The sequence below is a fragment of the Hemitrygon akajei genome, chromosome 24 (genome assembly GCF_048418815.1).
Source record: "Hemitrygon akajei chromosome 24, sHemAka1.3, whole genome shotgun sequence".
NCBI lineage: Eukaryota > Metazoa > Chordata > Chondrichthyes > Myliobatiformes > Dasyatidae > Hemitrygon > Hemitrygon akajei.
The window spans coordinates 25,218,413-25,234,362 of record NC_133147.1 but is presented as its reverse complement, the minus strand read 5'-3'; the positions used below and the strand labels follow the sequence as shown (position 1 = coordinate 25,234,362).

Below are 15,950 nucleotides of genomic sequence, written 5' to 3'. Positions count from 1 at the left end.
GAAAGAACGTCCTTACACAGATTTATTCACTTTGGTCACGGGAAAACCTATTCCAGTCTGTTCAGTAACCCATTAGGTACAGCTACATTTAGGTTTTAGTGTTGTTCTGAGCACGACGCTATTACAGTACAGGGCGTAGGAGTTCGGAGTGGATTTCCAACTTCCCCGTTAGCACGTTTGTACTTCCCTTTTTGTGCGCGCGTGGGGGTCTCGTTTCCTTTGATTAATTAAATCAAACGGTGTAATTTGCAACAAAGTGTTTTCTTAAACTGAAGAATGACACATTTGGACAGTCAGGGAACAGATCATTCCGATTCCTCTCTCCCCGCCTTTCTCTATTCATATTTCTATATCTCTCTTCTCCTCCTCCCGTGTTTTAGTGCAGAGGTAGCTCACTCTCTTCCTCTCTCTCAATCTCTCCACGCCAATCATTTCCATCTACCTCCTTCTCTCTCTGCCTGTCTGTCTCTGTCTTTCCTTCTCACTCTTCGTTCTCTCTTTTTCTCGACCTTGCCATCTCTTCTCTTCTCTCCACCTCTTCCAATGTTGGGTAAGTTTCATTCTCTTCTTCCCCTTCCAGAGCCTTTCTAGCTCTCCCACTCTCCATCCTCGCTTTCGCTGTCGTTCTCTTATATATAAGACACCTCTCCTCCCTCCCCCCCCCCCACCTTTTACACTTTTTGTCGCCACCGCCTCTCACCCAAACTTCTCTCACTGCCCCGCAGGATCAATCTGTGTCTGCGTGTGTGTCTGTGCGACTCTGTCTCGCAGGGCAGGTCATGATATCTTCGAGATTCCCTCTTTCTTCACAGTGTGGGTTCACTGTCTCTATCTCTGTTTACTAAACAGAGGCGAATCTTTCCACCTTTCCCCAATGAGGGGTGTACCTTTCTGATCAGAGTGGATGTTCACGGTCTCAGTCTCTTCCTCAGGCACGGACGTCGCAAGCAGCGATCAGAAATACTGTGAAAAATAAAGCTGATTGACGCACATGATAAAGTGCAGGATTTGGCTTTTCGAGTGAACGGTGGAACTCAAAAGAAGCAGAGGGGAAGAATGAGCCAGGGTTTGAATGAGTGAGATAAATCTCGCTATCAGTGGAGGGTAGTTGAGTGAGAACGTTGACTGCGAGATGAGAGGGGGACTGAAAAGGACGGTCGAGAGCAGTGGAGAAGATAGCAATAGGTGTTGGAGAAGAGAGAGTGCAGAGAGGCTCCCACTATTGGAAACACATTGCATGTGCAGTGCATTCGGGGCCTTCAAAATTCTATAGGCTTCAATGAGATTCGCTTTAATTTTTCAGAAATCCAGAGTGTGCAGGTCCAGAACAATCAAACGCTCCACAAACGTTACTGTTTTCATTCCCCTGATCTTTTTTTTAAACCTCTAATGGGCCCTCAGCAATGCCATTATATTAGTTTTTACATTCATATTCCAGAACCATCTGCTGTGCTCCAAGACCGGTCTACCGAATATGTTACAAAGCTTTAGCGTTACATCCTTGCTCGCATGCTGACACTGCAGTTGGCTTATTTTCTCTCTCAACCAGCAAGTAACTTTGAGGGAAGCCAGGAGGCGTACTTATAGGTACCTTTGCACCTCGGATTTTTGAATGTGCTCCTTGCTTTGAAGGTAGTCTCCGCCTTTATTCCTTCTACCAAAATGCATGGCCATGCACCCCTCTGCGTTCTACAGTGATGAATTGCGTTTCTTTTCAATGCTTTTCATTGCTTTAGAATTGTGGGTCAGTGATGGGAGGCGGTTAATGATCAAAGTTCAAGTTGAAACGTGAATTTATTATCTAAGTACACGTATGTCATCATTTACAATCCGAAGATTCATTTTCTTGCGGGCAGTCATAGTTGATGCATAGTGACATTGTACAATTTATGAAAATCCGACAACAAAACAAATAAATGCGAAAGAGAATACACTTTATAAATACAAAAGCAATATATATCGAGGATATTTCGAGGAAACACTTTTAAAATGAGTGGAACTGCGCTGTGCAGGGGTGCGTGACGTTTGGTGAAGTTATTCCTTCTGGTTCATTCAGACTGCAGAAAAGAGGAGAGAATCGGTGAGGCTGTGGTTCAGTTTTCGGTCGATGTTCATGGCATGTCTGTCGGTAGTATGCAGTGTTGGCATTTTTATCCTCGCGGGAAATTTCGGTTTTCAGAGAACAGGAGGGACTGGGACCTGATCTTTTCGCTCCACGCCGAGTGGACCATTGGAACCGGGAGTCCGAACGACATTGCTGCTGACGGCTCGGTTCCTGTTGGTGTGCCATGATGATTTCGTGGACGTACAGTGTCACGTGATGCTCTGATCCCCCCTTCAGCACATTGACACCTTCACAGTCGGAGCAATCCAGTTCCCAAAGACGTCCATCAGCAGGTGAGGGAAAGCGAACGATCTGTAGCAACTGCCTGGTTTGCTTTGCAGGGAAAAATTAAATGTCTGGACCGTGATCCGGGACTAGACTCGGGTTGGTGCACAGATCTCCATCTATATGCCGAGGCATTCTTTTCGGCTGCGATGTCACACCTGTCTTACTCTGATCCGCAAGCCAGGGCCGTACGATACGAAGAGTAGGCTCTTGACCGTACCACAGAATCCCGTTCTCTTCGCAGCTGATGAATGCGATGGAACAGCAAAGACCGATACTGTTTGGCACGCGCAGCTTCAGAGGAGATGCCAGTAAACAGTGAATTCCAGATATGACTATCTGGGGACTCCTGCTCTGTATATTTCCTCGAAGGTTATTCATCAAGTTTTCCTATGATTGGGTAGTGTCAGAGTGCGGAATAATTTTGATATCAGAGTTTTCCTCTACCAACATGTGTTGTCAACAAAGGCTGACAAGCCGAATCTTCCCGAGGGTACTAGTCTGATGACGTCAGAGACTCGTCTTTGCTCCTTCACCTGTCTGTTGAAAGGGTTCCGCCGGGATTGGTAGCAAAGGCACACGTGAAAGCCAGAATGTTGGAGGTTAAGAGAGATGACCGCCACTGGGGGAATTTAATATGTTCTGGGAGTTTATGTCCCATTATACACCCTCCCGGCCATAACAACCTTAAGGGGCCATTCCATGGTTCTCAGTTCTGGATTCAAGAACAAGACCTTTGCCAGCATCATTCCCATTCTAATGCATCTGCCAATCGGCCGATCGCAACTGCAAAGGCGAGTGATTCAGTCCGTCTTCCACTGATCACATGTGAGAGGACATGTAGTAGGAGCAAAGGACTCCATAGCCCCCAAACCACCACCACCGCCTCGTAACCCAAGCACCGCCGCATCGCTCTTCACTTCAATCGAAATCGTTCAACAGAAACTAAATGTTAGAACGGAGACGGATAAGAATATGAAAGGCCTAGATACAGTGGAGAATTAGTTTCCACTTCCGAAGGGGACAGAATAGCACCCTATGTCAAAGCCTTTTGCAGAGTATTGCACAAAAAAGTATTACAAGCAAGAGTGGCCTGCTTCTGTGCTCTTTACGTCAACTTCTCTATGAGTCTATATTTAGCTTCTACCGAAGCTCAGGGACTTTTCCCAAGGCTGGAAGCATCAAGCTAAAAGCATGAAATCTGAGAGGACGACAGGTTTTAAGGAGGTTTGCAGTTTCAGAAGATAGTCACCAGAGTGCTATTCGGATTAGTGGGTTTGTAATATAAGGACCTGCTTACCTACTACCATTTGCACCGCTGCCATTTCGAGCAGTAATTGTAGTCCCACATCTCCAGCGGAGTTCAGGACTTCCTTAATCACATACACTTGCTCAGTTTGAACTACTGTCAGAATTATAAGCAGAAATTAGCGACAATTGGGTTGTTCAATCCGGAGTATCGGAGGCTGAAGGGAGATCTGATGGAGAGTTATAAGAAGGGCATATAGTGTATGAATAGTAACAGACTATGATTCCCAGAATACAAATTCCGAGTACCATAGAATAGAGGTGAAAGTCTAAAGGATATGAGCAAATAATAATGAAAACTCGCCCGAGATTGTATAAAAACAGCTATACATCTTTCTGAAGAAAAACCTGATAACATGCTACTCAATAAGCATGCTCAGGATGGAATTATACAGAACGTCAAGTGATTATTATCCAATTGCATTTCGTGCACGGACACTGAGTGGTCGATTGTTGATTCATTTTCCGACTACTGAAAACACTTGTGTGAAATACTTCTTTGGGTTTAGATAGCAATAGGCATTTCATAAGTACAAGAGTTTCTGCAGATGCTAGAAACATTGGAACAACACGCACAAATTGTTGTAGAAACTCAGCAGGTCAAGAAACATTATGGAAGGGAATACATAGTTGAGCTTACAGCCTGCGACGCTGAATGACAAATGGAAAAGAAGGCAAGAGAGGCCAGAATAAGAAGGCAGGTGGCGGGAAGAAGTATAAGGTAATTGATAGTGAACACAGGTAAGGGAGAAACTGAGGGATGAAGGAAGAAGGTAGGACGTGAGACATGTAAAAGTTAAAGAGTAGATGGGAGAAAAGAGTGGACCATGGAGAAACTGAAGGTGCAACAGCACCAGAGGGAAGACATGTGAAGAAAAGGGGAAGACAAGATGTAAAAATGGAACTAGACTGGAGAATGGAGGATGAGCAAAGGAGAGCGCCAAAGGGTACTGAAAGCTAGAGTATTCGATTTCACGTCTTCAGGCTGGAGGCTACCCTGATGGAATGTGAGGATTTCCATCTCCAACCGGACCATGGCCTCATCGTGGCAGTAAAAAAGCCATGGGTCGACATGCTGGAATGGGAATGGAGAATGGAATTAAAATGATTGGCCAGATGGGATTCATTTTGTTGCTGACGGAGTGAAAGTCACGTAGTCAACTTCAGGTCTCACCTATGTAAAGAAGTCCACAGCAGGAGAACTGGATATAGTAAATGGTGACCGACAGAAGTGTCACCGCATTGTTTGCTGTCCTGAATAGTGGTGAAAGGCGATGCGAATGGCTACGTGTAGCACTTCTTGAGTTCACAGGGATAAATACCAAGACGGAGAAAGATGGACAGCTCATTGCCACGGAACGCAGAAAATGGATGTAATAGAAAGTCGGGGTAATAGAAAGTCATATACATCTCAGTCTCCTACAATCGCAAGTGAAACAATTCAATTAATCTTTATAATAATAAGTAACTTCTGATACACAATGATGGAGTACAGTACAATTCAAATTTTGTTTAGAATATTGGGCAAAATTTATTTGTGACTAAATAGAATGAATTTGCTGTTTTTTCTGCAGGAATCTGCTACTTCCGTGACGGAGCTAACGAATGTGAAATGTTCAGCGGAAGCTTCATCAGAAGCTTCAACTCTTTCCGGAATTTAGTTTGAGTCACTGCGTAGATAAACGTGTTTGTGCAGCAACTCAGCATCTGAAACATGTTGGCACTTTCCATCAGGATAAATATGGGGTCGCTGTAGCCATTCATTGTGTAACCAATTTGAAATCGCGATAGAATAAAGTAGACAACATACGGCATCCATAGAAGGATAAAACATCCCGAGATTGCAAAGAGCAGAACGATCGATTTCCTGCGGCTTTCCATCTCCGGGTCGCTCTGTTTCTCTCCCGAGTGACAATTGCGAAGTCTCCTACGAGCCCGACTAGCTGCCAGAATGTGCCTGACAGTCAGCGTGTTGAACGAAAGAATAAGCAGGAACGGGAGGCAAGGAGTCAGAATTCGATCGGTCCAATCAAATATTGTCCACAACAGAAAAGAATAAAGGAGACTGCTCGGTTTGCAATACCAGGGCACTTTGTCAATGACGTAGATTGGTTCATGCAAAAAATACCAGGGAATGTTGATCACGCAGCCCAAAGTACAGACGACAGAGACAACAATGCCAGCAGTTCTGTGGGTGCAATACTTTGCTTTGAGTTTCTGCCAGCAGATGGCGACATATCGGTCAAAGGTAAACATGACCGTTAACCAAACCGAACTGTCCCTGGCGGCGTAAATTAACGCAGTGCTGAAGCTGCACACGGGCGTGATGGAAAGGTAACTACCGGGGAAATAAATAGCGGGAATTCTGTTTAATATCACAGCGGTAATTATTACCAGAAGATCCGTTGCCGCCATGGACACGAGGTACCGGCTGATACATCTGGACAGACCACAGTTTCTTCGGGACAGGATCACAATGGCCACTATATCAACTGTGGGAGAAACAACTGGAAATTAGAGACCCAACTACACGCAGCAGCAGTAATTCAGAAGTTTGTAAGTGGGTTTGCATAATTTCGGCGTATCACAAAAAGAACTTCTGCAAATTTCTATAGATTCATCACAATGAAAATTATCCAAACTGGTTGTGTTAAGACCTGCTATGGAAACCAGAATGACCAGGAACTAAATCAAGTGCAGAAAAAGGCTTCCAGGCTTCATTAACACACGATAATCAATGCTCCACTTTATTAGGAAAACCTGTAAACACGTTCGTAGATACGAATATCACGTGTCAGCAACTCAATGGCATAGAAACATGCAAACATGTTAAAAAAGAGGATTGGCCAACCGGGGTTCCATGGACAACTCGGTTAGTGGTAGGGACTATGGCATAAATATGTTGGGCATCCCTGGTCAAGTTGTTGTCCAGTTCAAATATCAGAATGGGGATGCAAAGTTGTTTCAGGGACCTTGACCATGGAATGATAGTTGGTGCCAGACGGGATGGTTTCAATGTGTCATAAACTGCTGATTTTCTGGGATTTTTACACACAGAAGTTTTTGGAAAATGACACAACTAAACAAAAAATTCCGTGAGCATCACTTCTGCGGACGAAATTGCCTTGGTAATGGCAGAGGACCGGGAAGAGTAGCGTGATAGATTCAAGCTGACAGGAATGTGACAGCAACTCAAATCACTGAGGGTTATATCTGGGCAATCAGATAAGTTTGTGGCTGAATTGCTCCTCAGTAAACCCACCTTAGAAAATGTCGACGATGGTTCAAAATAAGGCGAATTCAGCGCATGAACATTTAAAATTGGTGCAACTATGAAACAGCGTGGTCAAAACAGAAAACTAATTCATTCTTGCTACAACGCGGCGGCACGTTGGCATCATTTAAAAATGTCATTTAATTATTTCAGTTCATGCCAAATATTTACAGCACATTTAGTGTGTCAAGAAAGTCATCCAGTTAACTGCCCAAAGCTAATGATGTCAGATAGATAGATAGATAGATAGATAGATAGATAGATAGATAGATAGATAGATAGATAGATAGATAGATAGATAGATAGATAGATAGATAGATAGATAGATACTTTATTCATCCCCATGGGGAAATTCAACTTTTTTCCAATGTCCCATACACTTGTTGTAGCAAAACTAATTACATACAATACTTAACTCAGTAAAAAATATGATATGCGTCTAAATCACTATCTCAAAAAGCATTAATAATAGCTTTTAAAAAGTTCTTAAGTCCTGGCGGTAGAATTGTAAAGCCTAATGGCATTGGGGAGTATTGACCTCTTCATCCTGTCTGAGGAGCATTGCATCGATAGTAACCTGTCGCTGAAACTGCTTCTCTGTCTCTGGATGGTGCTATGTAGAGGATGTTCAGAGTTATCCATAATTGACCGTAGCCTACTCAGCGCCCTTCGCTCAGCTACCGATGTTAAACTCTCCAGTACTTTGCTCACGACAGAGCCCGCCTTCCTTACCAGCTTATTAAGATGTGAGGCGTCCCTCTTCTTAATGCTTCCTCCCCAACACGCCACCACAAAGAAGAGGGCGCTCTCCACAACTGACCTATAGAACATCTTCAGCATCTCACTACAGACATTGAATGACGCCAACCTTCTTAGGAAGTACATTCGACTCTGTGCCTTCCTGCACAAGACATCTGTGTTGGCAGTCCAGTCTAGCTTCTCGTCTAACTGACAATTATTTTTCACTACCGTCTATATATTCTTGCCATTCCGACCTTTTATATGACTTAATGTATAAGTCATATTTATACATTAGGAACAGTACTGTGCAATAGTCTTGGGCACATATATATAGCTGGGTTACCTATGAGGTTTGCACAGAACTGTAAACTGTTTTCTTTTGAGTCATTTCCTTCTTCGGTTAATTTTGATTTGATTTGAACCACATGTAGGAAAAACATTTCTATCTCTATTTGCCCTTGAAACAACAATATCTGTGAATATTAAGCACCCTAGACTATATGTCGAAGACATTTGCATAGTTTTGTGAATATAATTGATGTTATTTATCGTTTTTCACATATACTGTATAAAAACATACAGTGGCCACTTCATTAGCTAGATCTGTAGACAGCAATTCAATTCATTAAGACCACAAGAGCATAATACATAAGACCACATATCTTTAATTCGTAAGAAATGCTTTACCTGGTACCCCGATCACTGCAAGAGCCATGTAGTAAATTGCGTACAATAGGCCTCTGGGAGGGGCGTGCTTTTTCTGTGAGCGTGCGCGCGACCCGTTTCCAACACCAATCGTGCTTTTGTCGATATCAGTAGGTGTCTTTATATAGTTGACTTTCATACGCGAAATTCAGTTAAATAAGCTGATGTTGTTTACAATTCAATCACGACGAATGATATTAATTTAAGTTGCGGTCAGTGAACAAACACAATGACTGACGTCACAATTATCATTGCTCGCAACTAACAAGAAAACAAATTTGGCAACATCCCCATCAGTGGCCTTAAATTATGAAATTGCTGCTATTCTTCTCGCGGTCTGATGAGATCGTGGTGGGGTGAGTGATGAGGGGGCGTATTGTATACACACTTAAATCTCAATATTGTATATTCAACAGTTGCTATTCTCTTTAACGACACTATCATTCCAACCACACTGATCTGACGTTATATACTGTATATCATGTAAATTAGGTATTATGTACATTTTATGCATGTAATATCTACGTACACTCAATGGCCAATTTATTAGCTATAAATTAGCTAGCCCACAGACCTGCTCGTTAATACGAAATTTCGATTAGCCAATCATGTGAGAGCAATTCATTCATAAGGGCCATATGAGCAGAAGACAGAGAAGCAGAATTAGGTCATTCGGCCTATTGAATCTGTTCTGCCGTTGCCTCATGGCTGATTTATTCCTGCTCTCCAGCCTGTTCTCCTGCTTTCTCCCACCGCAACAGTTTACGCCCTTACAAATTAAGAACCAATCAACTGCCGCTTAAAATCATTCTCCAGCGTCCTCCGCAGTCGTCTGTAGCAATGAATTCCACAAATCACCATATTCTGACTTAAGATATTTTACCCCCCTCCCCCAACCCTCGCCAAGTACTTCAAACCACCAGAGAGTACAGGCCAGAGACAGTAAACGCTACTGGTACTTAAACCCTTTATTGCCACAGACGGTTATGAAGCCAGGTCAATGGCTATATTTAAGGCAGAGGTTGATCGCTTCTTGATTAATCAGTGTGTCAAAGAATATGGTGAAGAATGGGTTGGGATAACATATCAGCCCCGATGGAATAATCCCGTAAGACTGTAAAATATAGGAGCAGATGTGGGCCATTCAGCCAACGAGTCAGCTCTACCATTCAATCATGCGCTGAACCAATTTTCCAGTCATCCTCACTCCTCTGCCATTTCCCCATATCCTTTGATGTCCTGGCTAATCGAGAACCTATCGATCTCTGCCTTAAATGCACCCAATGACTTGGCCTGCACTGCCGCTTGTGGCAGGAAGAAGTGCGCAAATTTAACACCCGCTGACTAAAGTAATTTCTCCGCATCTCTGTTCTAATTAGACGTCCTTCAATCCTAAAGTCGTTCCCTCTTGTCCTGGAAAACTACCCTACCATGGGAAATAACTGGCATATTTAATCTGTCCAGACCTTTTAACAATTCGGAATGTTTCTATGAGATCCCCTCTCATTCACCTGAACTCCAGGCAATACAGCCCAAGAGCCGACAGACGTTCCTCATACGGTAACCCTTTCATTCCTGGAATCATTCTCGTGTATCTTCTCTGAACCCTCTCCATTGTCAGTATATCCTTTCTAAAGAGCTCCATACTGCACACAATACCCTCAGTGCGTTCTTAAGAGTGCCTTATCGAGCAGCAACATCACGTCCCTGATATCATATTCTATACTTCCCTGAGTCCCTGAGCATCTCTGCATTTTGAATTGTCTTCCCATCTAAATAATAGTCGGCCCGTTTATTTCTTCCACCGAAGTGCATGACATTTGGAGAAGTACATGCAGATTGTTGGACATTTGTCACTTCTTTACCTATTCTCCTAAACTATCTAAGTTTCTTCAACACTGCCGCTCCTCCACCTACCTTTATGTCATCGATATATTTAGCCACAAATCAATTACACCCATAGTCCGAATCACTGACATACATCGTAAACAGCAGCGGTCTCAACAGCGACCACTGTGGAACTCTACTGGTAACCGGTAGCCAGTCAGAATAAGATCCCTTTTTTCCCACTCTCTGTTTTCTACCGATCAATTAATGTTCCATCCATGCTCGTAACTCCCCTGTAATTTCATAGGATTTTATCTTGCTAAGCAGCCTCACGCGGGGTCCAAGGCCTTCAAAAAATCCAGGTACACCACAACTACTGTATTTCTTTTATATACCCTGATTGTAATTACATCAAAAAATGCAGTACGTTAGTCAGGCAGGATTTAACTTTCAAGAAACCATGCCGGATTTGGCCTATCTTGTTATATGCCTTCAGGTACTCTGTAATCTCATCCCTAACAATCAATTCCAGCAACTTCCCAACCACTGATATCAGGCTAACAGGTCCATAGTTTTCGTTTTGCTGCCTCCCACCCTTCTTAAATAGCGGAGTAATATTACAACTTCCAGGTCATCCGGTGCAATGCCAGAATCTATCGATTCCTGAAAGTTCATTGTTAATACCTCCACAATCTCTCCAGCTATCTCCTTCAGAACCCGAAGGTGCATTCCATCAGGTCCAGCAGATTTATCCACCCTCAGATCATTAGGCTTCTCAGCCGTAATATTCAGATTCAGAATCAGGTTTATTATCACTGGCATATGTCGTGAAATTTGTTAACTTAGCAGCAGGAGCTCAATGCAATACGCACTGCAGCAGACGGAGAAAATAAATTAATAATAAATAAAATAAAACGTAACGATAAATAAACAAGTAAGTCAATTACGTATACTGAGTAGATTCAAAATCATGTAAAAACAGAAATATGGTATATTAAAAAAATAATTGAGGTAGTGTCCAAAGCTTCAATGTCCATTTAGGAATCTGATGGCAGAGGGGAAGAAGCTCTTCCTGAATCGCTGAGTGAGACCCTTCAGGCTTATATACCTCCTACCTGATGGTAACTGTGAGAAGAGGGCATACCCTGTGTGCTGAAGGTCCTTAACAATGGACGCTGCCTTTCTGAGACTGCTTCCTAAAGATGTGACTGTTCTTTTAAAACTTCCCTGGGCCCTCTTACGTACACATTCCGGAACAGCTTGTAGTGGTGCAATACGGGTCTCCGCAATGTGTTAAAGCATTGCTTTTGTATTCAAATCCTTTGGAAATTGATGCTAACATTGCTGTTGCCTTACTTTCTGTCTCAATCAGCAAGTTAGCTTTTAGGGAATCCTGCACGAGTTCCTCCTTTGCACCTCTTATTTTTGAATTTCTCCTTTTTTTAGAAGGCATTCTCCGCTTCTACCAAAACCACTCTACATTCTACAATGCCAAATTACGTTTCTTTTCGTTATATTAGAAGTCCGGTTCTGGGTCACTGATGGGAGTTGGTCGATGCACAAAATTCAAGATGAAACTTTAAAGTGAATTAATTATATAAGTACACCTATGTCACCATATACCATCCTGAGATGCACTTTCTCATGGAATTTCATAGAAAATGAAAAGAAACTTCGCAGAATCAATGCTAAACTGCCGACAAAAACACTTAAAAATGAGTAAGACAATGAAATGTACAAATACAAAAGCAACATATATCATTATCATTTGGATGAGAGTCCGCGAAATAGTTGTTAAACCAGCTCAGTGCAGAAGTGCGTGAGGTTGAGTGAAGTTATGTCCTCTGGTTCAATCAGGCTGAGCGCAGGAGTCCTCAGTGGATGTTCAAGCTATGTCTGGTGGTTGTCTGCAGTGGTGGCATTTTCATCCGCGCAAAAATCTCCTTCGTCAGGGAAGTGGAGTGAACAGGACCTGCTCAACAAGACCCTACAACAAGTGTATGGGACATTGGAAAAAAGTTGAATTTCCCCATGGGGATGAATAAAGTATCTATCTATCTATCTATCTATCTATCTATCTATCATTTTTTCACCAGCCGGAGTGGACCATTGGAAGCGGGAAGTCGAACGACTGTTCCTGCTGACGCCTCGTTTTCTGTTGGAATGTAATTATGATTTTGTGGACGTATAATGTGACCTGATACTCTGATCCACCTTCAGCACATTGACACCTTCGGACCAGTCCAGTTCCCAAAGATGTCCTTCAGCATGTGAGCAAACACGACGATCTGCAGCAACTATGAGCTTTGTAGGGAACAAATGAAATATCTGGGCAGTGATCAGGAACCAGCCTCGGACTGATGCAGAGCTCACTATCTGAGTGCGTGGCATACCCTTCGTCTGGGTCAACCTACCTGATACGTTGATACGCAAACCGGAACGCAAGCTAGTGCTGAACCATAAGGAGTGGAGGCTGCCTACCGTACCACAGATTCCCGCTCTCCATGCAGCTCCGATGGAACGGCAGAGACAGATACAGTTGACACTCGCGGCGTCGGAGGAGTTGCCAGTCAGTTTTAGATTCTAGATATGACTGTTTTGGGGACTTCTGCTTCGTATATTTCCTGGTGGTGTATTTATGAAGCTTTTCCTATGAGTGGGTAGAGCCTCAGTGCAGAAGGATTTTGATAGATAGATAGATAGATAGATAGATAGATAGATAGATAGATAGATAGATAGATAGATAGATAGACAGACAGATAGATAGATAGATAGATAGATAGATAGATAGATAGATAGATAGATAGATAGATAGATAGATACTTTATTCATCCCCATGGGGAAATTCAACTTTTTTTTCCAATGTCCCATACACTTGTTGTAGCAAAACTAATTACATACAATACTTAACTCAGTAAAAAATATGATATGCATCTAAATCACTATCTCAAAAAGCATTAATAATAGCTTTTAAAAAGTTCTTAAGTCCTGGCGGTTGAATTGTAAAGCCTAATGGCATTGGGGAGTATTGACCTCTTCATCCTGTCTGAGGTATCAGAGTTTTCCTCCTCCGACATGAGCTGGCAACCATGGCTGACAAGCCTCATCTGCCTGATGGTCTTATGGTGTCAGTAATCCGTCTTTGCTCCTTAACCTGTCAGTTGAAAAAGTTCCTTCGTGATTAGTAGCGAAGATGCACGTGAAGGCCAGAATGTGGACTTGGTTGTCAGAGGCTATAGAGATGCACGCAACTGGGGTAATTTAATACGTAGTGGGAGGTACGGAATGATTCAGCCCCTCTTCCACTGACCGACTGTCAGGGTACATGCATCAAGAACAAAGAACCAGCAAACAACCCCCACCCCCCTCGAACCCCGGCACCACTCTTCACTTCAGAGACCGAATACATGCTGGAATGGAGACGGATGTGATCATTGAAACGGTTAGACACAGTGGTGAATGAGTCTGGGACAAGATGGTATAGCTTCAAAATATCAGACCAGACAGGAGGAAGATTTTATTTTGCGAGAGAGGGGCGAATGTGTGGAATGTGTTGGCAGACTGTTATAAAGGCCAAGGCATTGGGTATACTTAATGCGGGCATTAATAAGTTATTGATTAGTCAGGGCGTCAAATATTACTGACAGAAGTCAGAAGAATAGGGTTGAGCGGTATTCTGTATCAGCCTTATTAGAATTGTGGAGCAGACGCAATGGGACGAAGAACAGATATTCTGCTCCAATGCTTCATGGTTTTACAGGTTCAAGCTTTCCTCGTTTAGTGACCAGAAGGGGACCACGTTGACCCATCTTCTTCTCGTGAATCCAGACTTCAGAATTTCGGCACCACGGGCCCTGGCTGGTTAACCGCTTCACTTCCAAACTCAGCTAACCGGGGATAGATATGCAAGCTGCCCTTTCTCCCCGCCCTGAACAAACTGGACAGAGAATGGAAGGATGAATCCGAACAGATTTATGTGACGCCGTTCCTGTTACGGAGTTCAGTAGAAATCAGCAGGAACCTTAACTGATTTTCATCCCTACCTCCCTAATTCAGGAGTTACTGGATAGGATTCAGAGGCAGAAAACGAGCTGATCTCCCTTTTCTCGTAACACAGTGGATCACTGGGCAGGAAAGCGTCCTTCGTTGGAAGCATTCCGTTGGAAGCATTCCGGTCCATGACCGTGATTTGTAAAGTGCCATATGGTGCTCCCCGTATATCAGCCCTCCTCTCCAACGTTGAAATATCAAGCACAGGAGTCCTCTATTAAAGCACATAATATTAGACGCGATTGTTATCAATAACCTGATCTGTGTGTGTGTGTGTGTGTGTGTGTGTGTGTGTGTGTGTGTGTGTGTGTGTGTGTGTGTGTGTGTGTGTTTCAGGCAAGGCAGGATGTTAGAGTTCAGGCAGGGTTTAGGAGTTCACTGGGCGGGCCGCATAACTCCCAGGCTGGAACACGGGGGCCTGAGCAGGTCGCGGGGCACCTGGGTAGGTTGCGGGGCACAACCCGTTCGCAGCGAGGGATGGAAAAAGGCAGTGTATCCGCCGGGCAACGGCAGTCTGGCCAGGCTCGCCCGATGGAGGCTTGGGATAGAAAGGGAACAAGGTCCAGGGCGTCTGCCAGACTTACTCGAAGAACTCGTCTTTAACGAAGGGAACTCCAAGCCAGGGCAAGTGGAGGAACAGGATAAACAGGACGACCCCCCCCCCCCCCAACTCCACTCATTCCCAGAGCCCACTATATACACCGCCAGCCAATGGGCATCAGGTGCGTCTCCTTGAGCCCCAATAAGCCACAATGATCCACAGGTGTGACTAATTGTGCTCAAGGGCGAAAGGAGGGACGGCCACAAGACCCGGAGTCTGGAGTCCGCAGACCGGATCAGGAAACGGAATGCAGGTTCCGGACCCGACCATAACAATGTCAGAGTAATTGATGTTCAGGCCTTCTAGCTGGAGGCTTGAAGTGTTGCTTCTCCAACTTGCTAGTGGCCTCATCATGGGAGCAGAGAGCTCATGGTTGGACATATTTGAATAAGAATGGAGAGTGGAATGAAATTGGTTGGCCAGACCATTCTGTCCAGAACCGAGGGGGTGTCACACAATATACGTCGGATCTCATTGATGTGGAGTAGGCCGCCGCAGCAGCAACCCGATACAGTAGAAGACCCCGACAGGCTCGCAAGTGAACTATCACCACACTCAGAAGAATTGCTTGCAGCCCCGAATGGTGTTAAAAGTGGAAGTGAAATGAGCCAGAAAGAAAATAGGTGGTTGGACCGAATGGTAAAGAAAATGTCGGACATCGCGATTCCCGCGGAAAGCCGAGAGCAGAGAAAGTGGGAAGTCATAGCCATCTAATTTTCCTACTTTCTAAAACTAGACCAATAAATTAATGATTATATTAAATAATAATTTCCGAAACACAATGACGGGGTAGCGCCGACTTAAAATTTAGTCTCGAATTTTGAGTAACATTTATTGGCGACTAAATGGAGCGGGCATACTCATTTTTTACTTTTATTTTACAGGAGCCTGCTACTTCCGTGACGGAGCTAACGAATCTGAAATGTTCAGCGAAATTTGATGAGAACCTTCAGTTCTTTCCGGAATTTATTTTGAGTCACTGCGTAGATAAACGTGTTTGTGCAGCAACTCAGCATCTGAAACATGTTGGCACTTTCCATCAGGATGAATCTGGG

General features: G+C 43.7%; 1 protein-coding gene across 1 annotated transcript; it reads right to left on the bottom strand.

The window, feature by feature from the left end:
• Positions 1–5,278: 5,278 nt before the first annotated feature.
• Positions 5,279–8,556, bottom strand: LOC140715655 (probable G-protein coupled receptor 139). Its single transcript, XM_073028019.1, has 2 exons — positions 8,400–8,556; positions 5,279–6,189 (listed from the first exon to the last, which is right to left on the bottom strand). Exons 1-2 carry the CDS (start codon positions 8,554–8,556, stop codon positions 5,279–5,281), a joined length of 1,068 nt encoding a protein of 355 aa, XP_072884120.1.
• Positions 8,557–15,950: the final 7,394 nt, after the last annotated feature.